General features: G+C 42.3%; 2 protein-coding genes across 2 annotated transcripts; both read right to left on the bottom strand.

Moving 5' to 3' along the window:
- Positions 1 to 1,187: 1,187 nt before the first annotated feature.
- On the bottom strand, positions 1,188 to 2,132 carry LOC117251756 (olfactory receptor 6N2-like). The gene has a single exon (XM_033618283.2). The coding sequence runs from the start codon at positions 2,112 to 2,114 to the stop codon at positions 1,188 to 1,190; it is 927 nt and encodes a 308-aa protein (XP_033474174.1). The 5' UTR covers positions 2,115 to 2,132.
- A 5,887-nt stretch (positions 2,133 to 8,019) lies between these two features.
- On the bottom strand, positions 8,020 to 9,287 carry LOC117251760 (olfactory receptor 6N2-like). Its single transcript, XM_033618289.2, has one exon. The coding sequence runs from the start codon at positions 9,130 to 9,132 to the stop codon at positions 8,020 to 8,022; it is 1,113 nt and encodes a 370-aa protein (XP_033474180.2). The 5' UTR covers positions 9,133 to 9,287.
- Between the last annotated feature and the right edge of the window lie 7,105 nt (positions 9,288 to 16,392).

The raw sequence follows: 16,392 nt of genomic DNA on the forward strand, positions 1-16,392 counted from the left end.
TTGTTTGTTGTATGTGTGTATGTGCATGTGTGAGTGTGTGATATTGAAACAATTATTTTAGAGCAACAAATTCAGAATGAAACTTGTGATCACATAACAGAATGAAGATACTATGTTCTAAAATTCATTGATCAGTCGTTACATTTTCAAGGCTGATGTTTGCTTTACTGTGTATAAGTCATACTAACAAATTCTGACATTGCACTTCACCCCCATTTTGTAGCGAAAACACCTAAAATGACATACCCAAATTAAAATGACTGTAGCCTCTGAACCGCTCTGACTACATGCATGCATGAGGTCTTGCCAGAAAGAAAACTCCCTGAAGTTCTTTTGAAAATGTCAGAAACACTCTAGGTGATACAGAGACAGAGTAATGGGCCTCTGAAGTCAGTAAAAAGTTGAAGATTTTGCCTAAAATAAAATAAAAAATGTATTATAGGATGAATAACTGTCTGTGGCTTCATCTGAGCAGGTAAATGACACTGTGGGGCTGTAGGCACACTGTCAATGAACATTTGTTTCAAATTTGAAGAAGATTGCTCAAAGTATGACCATTCTACAGTGTTTTGTCTATGAAAAGATCCACGCGGAGCTCCAAATGACAAGAGAGCTCACTCTGCTTCAAAACAGTACTATCAGTGATCAAACAACACTCAGCCAGCTTCAAACATTGTACCTTTTTGAAATCAGGTGTGATTATGATAGCTGATGTTGTTTATGACACAGAAACACCATAAAATATCACCAAATAAAGCCATATGAAACGTGAAAGTTATGATCCCACTTTCTAGGCGGCATATCTCAGCCAAAAATAGTGGTAGGAGTGAGACTCTTACCTTTTATAAAAGATTTAAGTCCCTACTCGTGCTCTGCATAAGATCGCGAGTAATCCTGTAACTTTTCCCGTCGAAAAACGGTATGACATGACTTGTCACCACTCATCGCAATTTTGGACTTTGTGTGTTTAGGCTGCTCTGGTGCGAAATCCATAAGAAATAAAAGAAAAACAATGTTATTTTTGAAAAATTGAGAGCTCCCTGAATCCAGCAATACCGAGGGTGAGGACGTCGGCGTCCAGGCGGAGTTAGAGAGGTTAAACAAAACCAAACGATCACAGGGAGTCACTTATCCTTGATTAATCCATGATTACAGTTAAAAATAAGACACTAATCAGTGTTTATGCATTACTTCATTTTGGCTTGACAGAACAACCTCTTAAGGTGTTTGGAAATTTCTTTCATCTTTACTCCGTACATGATTGGATTAAATAGAGGGTGATACAAAACAATTTGTAAAGTCATTATTAGATGAACAATTTCTGGAAAAACAGGTTCCAGTCCAACTATAATGACATCATAAACACACAAACAGGAAAGGTTTACCAAAACGATCAAGTGCGGTAAACAAGTCTGTGCAGCCTTTTTTCTGACTTCTCTACCATTCTGATAAGTTATTAGGAATATCCTAGTGTATGTAAAAAGTATGAAAAGCACAGGGACAAGTGCAACATTAACCAGTATAATCATATCTCGTACAAAACGTGCTTTTGAGATCACACATTGAAGTTTATAAACTGTGTTGTTACAAAAAACTCCTTTTAAAGTAAAGGTACAAAGTTTTTCATTAGCACTCAAACCAGCTGGCACTGCCATCTGGCAAGCAGGCAGAACCCAAGCTAAAACCAGGAAAATACTGACAGTTGTTTTGGTCATGATAGTTGGATATTTCAGAGGTCTACATATTGAAACATATCTGTCATAAGCCATGACTGCCAGCAGTAAGAACTCTGAACCACCTAAAGAGTAGAATACATGAAACTGAAAGAGACACGCAGAATATGATATGATCTGTTTTTCAGATAAAAAGTCAATCAAAAGCTTTGGGTAGACAGCAGTGCTGAAAAGGACAGAGTTCAGTAACAAAGCTGCAATGAAAATGTACATAGGCTCATGAAGGTTTTTGTGAACCCAGATAAGGTACACAATAGTGGAATTACTGCATATTATTAGAACATATACTATGAACATAATCACAAAATACACATATCTGTATTTGTCCACTTCGACATGCCCACCAAAAGTTATATATGTTACATTTAATTCATCATCCATTAAGGTTGTTAAAAAACTGAACAGACAGATTATACACAAGGAAATAACTGTGAAAAGAGCTGTTATTGAATAAACATGTAACCTTGACTGGAGAGTCTTTTTTCAATTACCTGACCTGAAAACACACTGAGAGAGTTTTCATCTCCAGAATTCACCGTGAAGTGTTTGAGTCCGTGGAACATTCTCTTATTTATCATATTGCTTTGCTCACCATGGATCTCATTAGCAAGAACAACTAACTTGTAAACAATTTCATCACACTCTCCTCATCAGTCTTTGGAGGCCTGAACTCTAAAGGAAGGAAACCCAAAGGACAAGAGGTTGAAAATGTAACTGCAAAGCCTCTGGCTAGTTGGTCGTCTGGATCCGGACATGTCTACGTGTTCAAGCTCAATCAACCTGTCAAGCTGATACTGGCTACTGCCACAGCTGGCACTGAAGGCTGAGCCCAAGTAAGCCTTCTTCCTCTGGCAGTTCTGTGCGATGCACTTTGGTGTCTGCAATACCTGCCTGTTCTCATTCCGAAGATGTCAAATACCGCCACTTTGTCAATGATTCAATGTCAGACACAGATGTCAAAAGCCACCTTTTGCGGTGGTATGATATGCTGCTGGGCACCATTAGTTTGTAACGCAATCAGAAAGAACCTTTCACTGTATTATGGTATACAGTTGGTAGACTGGATGGCATCTGTCACAGCAGTATGATATGCGGACAGATGGCACTTGCTGTATGATACGCTGGAGGATGGTAGAAACGCTACAATAACAAGGTAATAGAAGGAGCTTGAAAGCCCTTATGGGGTCGGTGGGACAGGTCCAACAACCCTGGACTTTCACTTGTTTTTTTGTTTATAAATCAACCTAAACACTCAAGAAGTGGTAACTGACAATTCACTACCAAAGGCCACACCAATAAGATAAAGATTTTGAATGATTTATTGCATATGATGGATTATGGGATGAAGGGTCAAATGGATGAGGGATGAGGGATAGAGGGTTGAGGGATGAAGGGTTGAGGGATGTGGGACGAAGGGATGAGGGATGGAGGGTAGCTGGCGAGCACGGTGATGAATGTGTTGAGTCAAAGGCAGGAACACAGGAGGGATCCTGGGAGTGAAACAGAGTGGCGGAGTTGTCTCTTCATGAGCTCGGCTTCGGATAGAGCCCCAAAGAGAGCTTCAAGAGTGCATGGGAGTTTGGAATCATATTGCATATGTGTGATGTTTACTAATGACAACAGCGCCCAGGAATTTTAATGTGGTCAAGAATTTTCTGCTGATAAATGGTTACAGTGGCTCCGTGCGAAGAGACAACCCAAGTAAACAGTCGAAAGGTTGGAGGCTGGTGCTAATTGTCAGAATTTCTGGAATTAATAACGGAAGGATAAACGAATGAGAGAAGGGGATAAACATGGGGCAGGAAGTTGTCCATTAATGCTTGTCTGGGATGGATATACAAGGCTCTGGGAGGAGGAAATGGTTACGACTGTTGCAAACATGGGAGCAAATCTGGTGGCCAGCGGTGGAGGCTGCATTGATTTACTTCTCAGGAGTGAGAACGACAGAGAGTTGGAAGTATAAAGTTGTGTTAGATAAACTGGGACAAAGTGGAGGGTTGTAGATGCATTGGGGCAAATTCAGAGCACTGCGGGAAGTGACCAGACACAGAGGCTGCATTGATTTACTTCTCTGGGGTGAGAATGAGAGACAGTCGGAAGTATGAGGTTGTGTTACAAAAACTAGGACGAAGTGGAGGGTAGATGCGAGAGAGTGAAAACGAGAGTTGAAAATATGAAGTTGCATTAGAAAAAACTGGGACGAAGAGAAGGGTTATAGATGCATTGGGGTGAATGAGCAATGGCTGGGGGAGCTAATGGTACTGGCTGCTGCCCTCGAGGGGCTGGAGTCTGTGATGTCGTGGCAGCGATCCCAGCATGGATGTCTCGGTGAGGATTCCCAGATGCCGACAGTTACATAGACGTGGTGTTTAATGAAGTGGCGATGGAACCCAGCTGTGTGGCTGCAGTTGGAGGGAATTCCTTTTCATTTCAGGACGCGTTGGAGACTGTCCACCGCCTGGTCTCTGGTGTCCGGTTTGGGTTGTGATGTGGACAGTGCTATTGCGTGGAGAAGGCTGCGCCGTGAGTGCACGGCAATGCATCATTGGGAACATGTGGAGAATGTGCATGTGCGGCAGCGCCGATGGCAACCGCGATTCTTGACCCTTGTGGACGGAGAAGAGGATCGATCCGGAATCGGAGAGAGTTTGTGGGGCAGGTGGAATGGAGGAGCTGGCCAACGCTTGCGGCTCTGCCTGAAAGTTTGTCTGTAGTCCGACTGCTGCGGGAATTATATGACTCAAGGATAATTGCCTTCGGGTGGATTTCGTCTGGATCAGGAGGATTGTTCTGCAGCTCTGGATCCATGGTGAGTTGATTAATTGATACAATAAAAACTAGAGTTTGTATTAATTTTAGATTGAGGTAAGCCTGTGGTTACACATGAAGTGCACGTCTGTCGATGTGAGAAATGTGTCGAAGGGAAAGCGAATGCATCAGGTGTGCTTAAATACTTTTGGACAGAAATGGGATGTGTTTGAGGCGTGGTCTTTGTTCCCGAACCTAGTTATAAAACTGCATTAATAATATGATGAAACAGCTATATAAAAAGCCATGTCCTGCACAGTTGAAACAAGACTGGGAGCTGAAAGTTGATTTGGGGAGGCAGCTGAAGTTCCCAGAAACTGTTGCCACAACATCGCCAGACATAGTGCTGACCTCTGAAGCCTCCAAGCAGGTCATCCTCTTGAAACTCACCATGACTTGGGAGGACCACATCGAGGAGGCCAATGAGAGGAAGAGGGCCAAGTATACCAAGCTGGTGGAGGAATGCCGAAGCAATGGGTGGCAAGCAAGGTGTGAGCCCATCGAGGTGGGATGCAGAGGGTTTGAGGGCCAGTCCCTCTGTAGGGTCTACAAGATGCTGGGCATCACAGGGGCCAGGAGGAGAAGAGCCATCAAGTTGGCCACTGATGCAGCAGAGGTGGCATTAAGGTGGCTGTGAATCAGGAGAGGAGAGTTGTGGGTGGGGTAGAGCTACCTGGACACAAGTCGGGGCTTGATCAACCCCGGCTGGGGCGCCTGGGAGAGGGTGTCTGATTGTTGAAAGACCCAAAACACCCAGTGACCCCAGGTTATATCACTGAAGATGTGTCAAGGAGCACCAAGTTGGTGTATGTTAAAAAAAAGGATTAAACAGGCCGTTCAAGATAAACAGAGTTTGCTACTGGTTGCTGGAGCCACAGATGATAACCATATAAGACACCATGGTCCAGCGGACAGCCCAGTGTATCACAGAATGTTGTTCTGGGACATTTACTTTGGGTGATCTGGCAAAGCACATGATGCCTGAGTATTTTGATCCAACTCATTGCACTGTAGTGGCCAGGACAGCACTAAGTTGCCTGGATGGACAGAGCAATTTAAGAATTTTAAAGCTCTTCTCCCTTGGATAATGAGGCTCTCTTCTGAGGTCAAAGGAATCACAGAGACACAGTGGAGAGGTCCTTCGGCAGACTCAAGGGCAGGTTTTGGTGTCTTTTCCTAACATTTTTTTATGAACTGCATAAAAAATATTTTGATAAGAAAGAAGTGTATATGGAGGGAATGGCAAGGAAGGAGAAGGTGATGATGCCACAGCACAGTAAAATCAGAGGGTCTGGATTAGGGATTCAGGGAGAAGCAGAGAGATGGGGCCTGGATAATGAAGATCAGTAGGGTAGACAAGCTCAGGCAGATGGCCATGGTCCTGGACAGTAGCAGAGCAGGAGACCTCAGGTGAATGGAACAGATATTGAACAGTGGCAGGGATTATGCTGACAGGGAAGTTGGTCAGGAGGATGAACAGAGGATGGGGCAAATGGATGGAGTTGCTAAAGAGGGAGCACAGAAGGAAGGGACTAAGGTGGTGAGTCTTTGGTTTCTCAGGATTATGAGGATTCATCCATCCTTTCGCGTCTCCAAGATTGAACCAATTAAAGGTCTCATTGGAACCCTCACCACCCCCCAGTTTGTTGATGGAGAGACCATCTTTACTGTCATGTGCCTCCTGGGGATTCATTCCTAGGATGGGGACTCTAAAACTTGGTCATTGGGAAGGGTTACAAACCTGATTATATTCTGGATTAGTTCTTGAGTGATGACTTCCATCGCAGTTATCCTAACCATCCTGTATTTCTCATTGACAGGTCTCATGGTTGATGAAGAGACACAAGTATGGATATGCAAACAGATGTTTAAGGGCGTTTCTACATTTATTTATGGCTAACTGTGGGTGTGGAAATGAGGGTTCTACACATGGGCCGAGCACCACAATGATCAACATTTATAAAACAGAATCAGGTCCAATCAAGGTTTTAATAATCTGATGAAAAAAAGGGTATGCATATTTTATTTTTGTTGTACTTGTGCAATGACAATAAAGATCAAACTATAAAGTCTTCATATGGAATATAGTGGATTTGTAATTGAATTGTAAAATGACCACAAAATAGTCAGGACATAAGGTGACATTTTTCATCACTATCACACCACCACTAACACCTTCTTGGCTAAATTATTGGAACTTCTCGTATACTTGTATTGTCTGACAGTTCTTTAAATAATGCAGCCAGGCTAAAAATGTTGAAGAAACATATACATATGGGTTGACTTCACGCAACTGGCAATGAGTAGATTTTATATTTGGCGCTGAGATTTTGCTGGTCATTTTCATGACAAGTGTTGCATGTGTAGTTGCTCATATTACTGTGTAATCCTGTATCAGCCTGAGGGCAGACACAGATCAAAGAGTTGAGCCGTTTTGGCCATGTTTGGCTGAAGAATATCAAATATAACATACATGCTGTGTATATTCATTAGACCTCTAAAGATTTATTAAAAGTCTTCTACCACGTATTGGATATTTATTCCAAATCCTCAGATTATCAAATTAGCTTGCATCAGGCTGTCAGACTCTCAGCTGTTTCCTTCAGTGTCATGGCTCTTCTGTAGGCCAGTGGTTTCCATGGTGTGTCTGTTTCCATGTTTGTGTTTTCTGCAGCTTCACAGTGCAGATGAACCTCACAGGGGACCATACATACATGCTAATGTAATCATTATTTTAATTTTGTTTTGTTTCAGATGGCACAAATTTACAGTAACAACTTGTTCATTAACAAAATCTGCTCATGTAAATTAACATGTCACTGGGATGATTTTGATGTATTTCTAAACAAAAACAGAATAAAGGAAAACATAAGGATTTCTTCAACACAGGAATATGTTCTTGTGTTAAACGCTGTTAAAACTTCACAGATTAACCCATAAAAAAAGAGCATTTTATCATGTTAACATAATACTTAAAATAGCAATCTTCAATTTATAACCATGAACCATAAACTCATTTAATAAACCCAACCATAAACTCATTTAAGAAACCCAGAGACATTATACACTAAATCACTATAAATGGGATATGTGCTTGTGAGACGGTGCTTTTGTGGTGTAATTCATTCAAGAACCAGTCTCTGTTTTTACACCATATAAAGTTTTGCTTGATTTGCATATATCCTTCAGTGTAAATTAAAAGAAAAAAAAATTGTGTACGAACTAATCATGGTTTCTATGCTTTCAAACAATGTCAGAAAACATTATTTAGGTGAAACAGTTTAAATGACAGAAATTGCCATCTGAAGAGGAAACCTTGATCACTTGATCAGCAAAAAGGGGTGATTTTAATAACAGTAAATTGATGAGTGATGACACATTAAAGTTGGCAATATTCTTTTCTGTGCATTCATCGTAGAAATGATTTAAAACCTACGTAAATTATCCTCAATTCTGAAATTACAGAAGTGTTAATACATCAGACAATTTTGGCTTGAAAGAACAACTTCTTGAGGTGTTTAGAAATTTCTTTCATCTTTAGCCCATACATGATTGGATTAAAAAGAGGGTGATACGTTATGATTTGGAGAGACATTATCAACCTTACAGTTTTGGAAAAGTCAGATTCCATCTGAGCCCTAATGACATCATATGCACACAGACAGGAGAAGTTGATTAAAACTATCAGATGAGGTAAACATGTCTGTGCAGCTTTCTGTCTGACTGCTTGACTACTTCGATAGGTTATTAGAAGTATTCGGGTGTATGTAAAAAGGATGAAAAGCACAGGGACAAGTGCAATATTAAGCAAAATTACCATATCATGTATAATTTGTACTCTTGAGATCACACATTGAAGTTTATAAACTGTGTTGTTACAAAAAACTCCTTGTAAAATAAAGCCACAGATTTTTTTATTGGCACTCAAACCAGCTGGCACTGCAACCTGGCAAGCAGGCAGAACCCAAGCTAAAACCAGGAAAATACTGACAGTTGTTTTGGTCATGATAGTTGGATATTTCAGAGGTTTACATATTGAAACATACCTGTCATAAGACATGGCTGCCAACAGTAAGAACTCTGAACCACCTAACGAGTAAAACATCTGAAACTGAAAGAGACACGCAGAATATGATATGATCTGTTTTTCAGATAAAAAGTCAATCAAAAGCTTTGGGTAGACAGCAGTGCTGAAAAGGACAGAGTTCAGTAACAAAGCTGCAATGAAAATGTACATAGGCTCATGAAGGTTTTTGTGAACCCAGATAAGGTGCACAATAGTGGAATTACTGCATATTATTAGAACATATACTATGAACATAATCACAAAATAAACATATCTGTATTTGTCCACTTCGACATGCCCACCAAGAGTTATATATGTTACATTTAATTCATCATCCATTAAGCTTGTTAAACAACTGAACAGACAGATTATACACAAGGAAATAACTGTGAAAAGAGCCGTCACTGAATAAAATGTAACCTTGACTGGAGAGTCTTTTTCATTTACCTGACCTGAAAACACACTTAGAGAGTATTCATCTACAGAATTCACAGAGTAAAGTGTTTGGGTCTGTGGAATGTTCATTTTTAAAAGATTGTTTAACCCTCCATGGATCTCATTAAAACTCTTAAGCAAGAACACTTGTAAACAACCTCATCAAACTCTGGAGGCCTGAACTCTAGAGGAAGGAGACCTAGAGGTGGAAAACTAAATTGCAAAGCCTCTGCTTAATTAGTCAAATGTTTGGCAGGACATTATTGCCATGTTTACACGAAAACAATCCGCTGAAAACGGAATTGTTCCTCATTTTCATTTTGAAATAAGTTCCGCGTTCAGACGACAACGTTTCGATAACAATTGCTGTGCACACGGATCTGCAAAAATGACCAAAAATGCCACAGTAAAGCTACCCTTTGATGGAGAAGCGTTGATAAATTCAACATGGTGAGCAGCACAAACAGAGCTTGGGAGTCTGCCATTGTTGTTGTGATGGTCGACTTTCTCGCACATGCCTAGTGACTGGAACCGTAATGCGCAGGTGCGAAAAGTCTTGATTTTCAGAGGAACTGCATATTTCAAGTTTACATGACAATGGAGATGGTGCTGTTTCCAAAAAACTGCACTCTGGAACCCGTTTTCAAAACGTTGTGTTTTCAGGCACCCAAAACGTTGCTGTCATGTAAACGATCAGCCACAACGCAACTAAAGTTTACTGTTTTCAGTTGAAATCGTTGTCGTATAAGCGGGATCTATATGTGCTTCAGGAAACCCAAAGCTAGGGAAAGGACATTGACCTCAGTGGGGGTTACAACAACAGTGCAGAAAATTAAAGTCACCAAATGGTGGAATGGTCTTATAAAAGTGTATGAGAGGGGATTACTTAAAATGCAGTTATTTCTTAAATTATTTTCTAAATGCTTCAAAAACAGGAGCTCTACATTTGTGTAAATGATATTTTGCTGGCAGAATAAATTTGTTTTGCAAGATATTCAACATGTCAGTATTTGTGGACATATTCCCAGTCTCAGACACCTCATGCAAGTCATGTGATCGGCTACCTCAGTACACAAACAACTATTACTAGGACTATAAAAAAAAATCCCAATTGACTTATCATGTAACAATTTTGCCACAGTTTATTAATAATTGCTCTGTTATTCAATCATAATATTATTACAACTCCTAAAAGATGTTGCTTGTATAAAGTGTTTTCTTGAGCCAGTTGAAGGCACAATATACATGCAGAAGTGTGATCAGGATAGTACCACGTCCGCCTCATTTTGGGCCAGGAAAAACACTTGATGTTGGCTACTACCTCAGCTGGCACATAAGGCCAAGCCCAGGACAGCATTCAGCATTGGGCCTCTGGCAGTTCCATGAGATGTGCTCTGGGCTCTGCCACACCCTGGCCACTTTCAGCAAGATGATGGAGAGGGAGCTAACCCAGACCAAAAAGCTGCACTTGAGCACAGTGCGAAGACCACAGCCAATGGCCTACCAGCACATACGTTCTGTGCCTGCATGAGAGGAAATAACTCCACAACAGCACAGGGCAGTATTTTGTGACTGTTGTTCAAAAAGGGAAATCAGGAGATCACCATGACCCTACTTAGCCAATTAGCACATTAACAACACAATACAGTGTCGAGAGAACAAAGCATATTTACTGCGCACACAAACCATCACAAAATGTTTTTACTTATGAGATCAATGGCTAAAGAATAATAATCCTACTTCATGTAACATTTTGCTTTGGTCAATTCCCACTTGACTTTAACCATTTGTTTTGTTTCCTCATTTCGGTTTCTTTTCTCATGCACTGAGCTGAACTGCTAATCAGAGTGATGTTGTTCACCCGTGGGCTCTGCCGTCCCTGACACCAATTCAAGGTGCTGAATCAGCTGAATAAAGTCAACAAGGGCCAATAAGAGCCAACAGCGTGGGACACACGACAAAGACTGGGGTGACGCTCACTGCTGGCCAACCGTCAGCTTGATGCGTCAGAGTCTTACGGATGATGAAGATCCACTCTGCATTCCAGGTAGTATTATCGCTTTCCTTGGAAAATGAAGCTTTCCTCTGAGGTCAAAGGAGTAACAGAGATACAGTTCACTCGCCTGCATAGTCAAACATTGGCAAAGTCCCACCCACACCCAAATCACTTTTGCAAGTAAATTCATCTCTGCCTGTTGTTTTATTCACAGTTTAAGGAGCTGCCTAACAAATATTTTGGTAAGGAGGAAGCTGCACATGGATAGGACTGCCAGGATGGATAAGATGATGATGGCACAGCACAGTATATTCATAATGGCTGATCGGGATGCTGGAGATAGAAGGCCCAGACAGCAAAAATAGAGAAGTCACCACAAAGCAGGGTGTGTGAGAGGTCTGGATTAGAAATTCAAAGGGAACCACAGAGATGGGGCCTGGATGATGGAGATCAGCAGGGCAGAAAAGCTTGGGTAGGTGTCCTGGGGACTGGACACCAGCATAACAGGAGACCTTAGGGAAACGGCCTGGGGACTGAGCAGTGGCAGGGATCATGCTGACTAGAAGGTAGAGCAGATGATGATTAGGAGGACAACCACAAGACAGGGCCAATGGATGGAGCTGCTAAGGATGGAGCACAGAAGCCAGGGTACATCCTCCATTTGTCAGGATCATGAGGAGGAGTTTGACTGGTCAGAAGATGAGCAAGGCACTATACAAGTACAAGTCCATTTACCATTCAATCTATTTAACTCAAACCACTTCACCTAAAGGTGAAACCTCTTGGTTTGCATCTTGCCTTCGCCTCCTCTGCCAAACCTTTGGGCTCCCGCCAGACCACTACACCGTCCATTCACTCCGCATAGGAGCAGCAACAACCGCTGCATCTATAGCTCCTGTCTCAACAATCAAGGCTATGGGCCGAGAGACATCATCAGCCTATGAGAGTTACTATTGGCCCGAGACTTAAGCCATCCTAGATGCTCAAAAAGCCATGAGTGCTCTTAAAAATTGCTGGCTGACAGAATAAATGTATAACATATCTGCTGGATTCTCTTCATTAAGTTAATTGTATGTTTATAATTTAGCACTGTTTGGATTTGATTAGCCTCATTGCAATTACCTAATCTAATTTGGCTCTCAGTTAAACTGCTCCTCTGCTGACTCTTCCATATAAGACTCCGGAAGGCCAGAGAGGCTTTCCTCGCATGCGGGTTGAGGGCAGAGAGGTGTGCTCTCTGCCTTCGGCTTTCCACGTCGGTGCATGGAAGGCGGAGCCATACTGCCAAGTATCAAATTGCAATGGAAATAAGATTTTCTTTGACTAAAGTGGTCCGAACTGAAATAAAACTCTTAACACCAAATTCAGACAATACAATAGTGAAGCTTGTAAAGACATGATGAAAAGCTGCAAACACACTCAGTTGCACTCTGGTCCTACACAGTACCAATCTCCCTCATTGTCTCCCTGAAATTATGAATAAAAGGCTTAACGTTACAGTAACAAGAAGGGTCCTGGGCAGTGGCATATAAACAACGTCTTGGCTTTCAGAGTAAAACCTCCACTGACAAACCGCTTGAGCTGTTCTAAGCAGCTTAGCATTGTGAATCACAGCAACAACAGCAACAAGATGGTGGCGCAAGGAGTCGCATCGGCCGGAGGCTCTCCAATTCACAGCAACTTTTTAAAGCACTCACGTTTAAAACTTATGGAAATACGGAAATACTGGTAGAAAATAATCCAGAGGACATGAAACCGTTTCCAAGACGGACTATTCATCCACGGAAGCGCCTGGAATTAATCCGAGTTGCCATCAGACCCGGACCGTGCATATACAGACGACAGAAGTGAGGTAGAAGGCAGGGTGACAGACTACATCAGGCTCCACACAGACCAGTCGTTCCAAGCTTACTCCTCGTTAACACTTGCTCTCTTGTCACCAAACGGACCATTTGAGACTCCAATTTGTAGATAACAGGTGGGACAGCTGTATAACAATAATTTCTGAGACATGGATGCATGGAAACATCCCAGATGCAGCTGTGGAACTACAGGGACACAACGTCTATGGAGCAGACCGCACATCAGAGGCTGGGAAGAAAAAAGGAGGAGGTGTGTGTGATTTTGTGAGAGACGATTTTTGCACTGATGTCACTGTTAAAGAAAGGCACTGTTGTACAGACTTGGAGTTTCTGGCCCTAAAATGCAGGCCATCCCATTCAGTCGTGAGCACAGCGCATTGTTTGTTTTTGCTGTGTACACTCACCCACGGGCTAATGCAAAGTTAGCCATGAGCAGGCTGCATGAGGCAATCAGCAAACAACAGGACAGACTACCAGACAGTTTCATCATTGTGGCGGGGGATTTTCATCACACAAACCTGAAGTCTGTGTTACCCAAATTCCACAAAAACATCCACATGGGAACATGGAATGGAAAAACACTGGACCACGTTTACACTAACTTCAAAGATGTCTACAAAGATCGCCCAGCCCCCCACTTTGGACAGTCAGACCACTTGGCTCTGTTCTTAAAGACTAACATACCAACCTCTCATTAGCGAAACAAAGAGTCAGGTCAGGACCATTCAGATTTGGTCTGAGACTGAGGCAGCACTGTAGGACTGCTTTGAGGACACAAGGTGGGAGCTCTTTGATCAGGGAGACACAGAGCAATACACCTCCACAGTACTGGATTACATCAGGTTCTGTGTTGAGAGCTCCACCAAAACCAAACACATCAGAGTGTCTCAAAACCAAAAGCCCTGGTTCAACAGCCCTGCCTACACCCTACTGAAAGCCAGGAACGTGGCGCTGTGATCAGGTGACAGGGAGGCCTACAGGAGATCCAGGGGACCTGAATCCTGCTGATGTGCTGACGTATTGCGGTAAGCGACTTGTGTCATTTCCGGTGTTTCTGTGACAGCGTCTCTGTACTGCTCTGGTGAATTCTACTAGCCTGCTTTCTGCGTTCTCACTTCAGTTGCTTTAACGTCTACTCCAAGTCTTAACCCACACTAGTTCTGTTTAAGCAGTAAAAGCCATCCTCCTTTCTACGACTTTCTCACTAATCTCTTAGCTGTTGTTTGCACATTACTAGCCTTGGTAGCTACATTAGCTCTACAGTTAGCGATGGCTTCTCCCTCTGCTCTTTCTTGCTCAGTGTGCCAAATGTTCAGTTATGCCTCTGCCTCCTTTAGCAACAGTGGTAATTGTAACAAGTGTAGCTTATTTGCTGCGTTGGAGGCGAGACTTAGTGAATTAGAAGCATGGCTCCGCACCATGGAAAACCACTCAGTAGCTGCGGTAGTTAGCCAGCCCCTGTAGCCGGTGCGGAGCCACATAGCATAGCCTTAGCCTCTGCTAGCTGTCCTCCGGTAACTCCCGTTCAGCCGGGAGGTTGGGTTACGGTTCGCCAGAAGCACAGCCCCAAGCCGAAGCCCACGGCTCACCACCAGCCTGTTCACGTCTCCAACCACTTTTCCCCACTCAGCGACACACCCGCTGAGGATAAAACTCTGGTTATTGGCAGCTCTATTCTGAGGAATGTGAAGTTGGCAACACCAGCGGCCATAGTCAAATGTATCCCTGGGGCCAGAGCGGGCGACATTGAATCAAATTTAAAACTGCTGGCTAAAGGTAAACGTAGATTCAGTAAGATTGTTATTCACGTTGGCGGCAATGACACCCGGTTACGCCAATCGGAGGTCACTAAAATTAATATTGTCTCGGTGTGTGAATATGCAAAAACGATGTCGGACTCCATAGTTTTCTCTGGACCCATCCCAAATCTGACCAGTGATGACATGTTTAGCCGCATGTCATCATTTAACCGCTGGCTGTCCAGGTGGTGTCCAGCAAACAATGTGGGTTTCGTTAATAATTGGCAAACTTTCTGGGGAACACCTGGTCTTATTAGGAGAGACGGCATTCATCCCACTTTGGATGGAGCTGCTCTCATTTCTAGGAACCTGGCAAATTTTATTAGTAATTTAAATCCCTGACAACCCAGAGTTGAGATCAGGACTCAGAGACGCAGTCCTATACGCCTCTCTGAGCTTCTGGTTCAGTTACCCAGCCATAGTTTTCATAGTTTTATACAAACGGTGTCTGTCCCCCGACCACCTAAATTATTTAAATCCAAAATTAAACAAAGAGGAGTTGTGCATAACAACCTCATAAAAATTAAAACCTCTTCTGTGACAGAAAGACAAAACAGGAGAATTAAATGCGGACTGTTAAATATCAGGTCTCTATCATCTAAAGCAGTGTTAGTAAACGAATTAATATCAGATAATCATATTGATTTACTCAGTGTCACTGAAACCTGGCTGTGTCAAGATGAATATGTTAGTCTAAATGAATCCACTCCTCCCAGTCATAATAATACCCACATTCCTCGAGGCAGTGGCCGAGGAGGGGGAGTTGTAGCCAGTTTTAACTCCAGTCTGTTAATCAGCCCTAAACCTAAACTAGATTATAATTCATTTGAAAGCCTCGTTCTTAGTCTTTTACATCCGACCTGGAAAACCTCGCAGCCACTTTTATTTGTTATAGTGTACCATGCTCCTGGCCCGTATTCTGAATTTGTATCTGAATTCTCAGAGTTTTTATCCAGTCTAGCTCTTAAATCAGATAAATTTATTATTGTAGGCAATTTTAACATTCATGTCGACGTTGATAATGACTCCCTGGCTACCGCGTTTATCTCATTATTAGACTCCATTGGCTTCAGTCAGGGTGTACATGAACCCACTCATTGTTTTAACCATACCCTCGATCTAGTTCTGACGTATGGAATTGAAATTGATAACCTAACAGTCTTTCCACAGAATCCCTCGCTATCGGATCATTATTTGATTACTTTTGATTTCTTTTTACTCGATTACACGCCACTCAGCAACAGTTACTATACTAGATGTTTATCAGATAGTGCTGTCGCAAAATTTAAGGAAAAGATTACTCCGTCGTTAAATTCAATACGAAGTCCTTCAGTAACAGAGGTTTCCCGTACCGACTTTAACCGCTCCCGAATTGATCATTTTGTTGATAGCGCCGTAGGCTCGCTGCGAACAACACTCGACTCTGTAGCTCCTCTTGAAAAGAAGTTAACAAAGCAAAGAAAGTTCGCTCCTTGGTATAACTCTCACACCCGTAGGTTAAAACAAATATCGCGAAAGTTTGAAAGGAATTGGCGATTAACCAAACTGGAAGAATCTCGTTTAATCTGGGCAGACAGTCTCAAAACTTATAAGAGGGGCCTCCGCAATGCCAGAGCAAACTATTACTCAGCATTAATAGAAGAAAACAAAAATAACCCCAGGTTTCTTTTCAGCACTGTAGCCAGGCTGACTG

Source organism: Epinephelus lanceolatus, chromosome 14 (genome assembly GCF_041903045.1).
Source record: "Epinephelus lanceolatus isolate andai-2023 chromosome 14, ASM4190304v1, whole genome shotgun sequence".
Classification (NCBI taxonomy): domain Eukaryota; kingdom Metazoa; phylum Chordata; class Actinopteri; order Perciformes; family Serranidae; genus Epinephelus; species Epinephelus lanceolatus.

Excerpts from the sequence above, each read along its gene's own strand:
- LOC117251756 (XM_033618283.2), bottom strand. The coding sequence starts at position 2,114 with ATGGATGATGAATTAAATGTAACATATATAACTTTTGGTGGGCATGTC.
- LOC117251760 (XM_033618289.2), bottom strand. The coding sequence starts at position 9,132 with ATGAACATTCCACAGACCCAAACACTTTACTCTGTGAATTCTGTAGAT.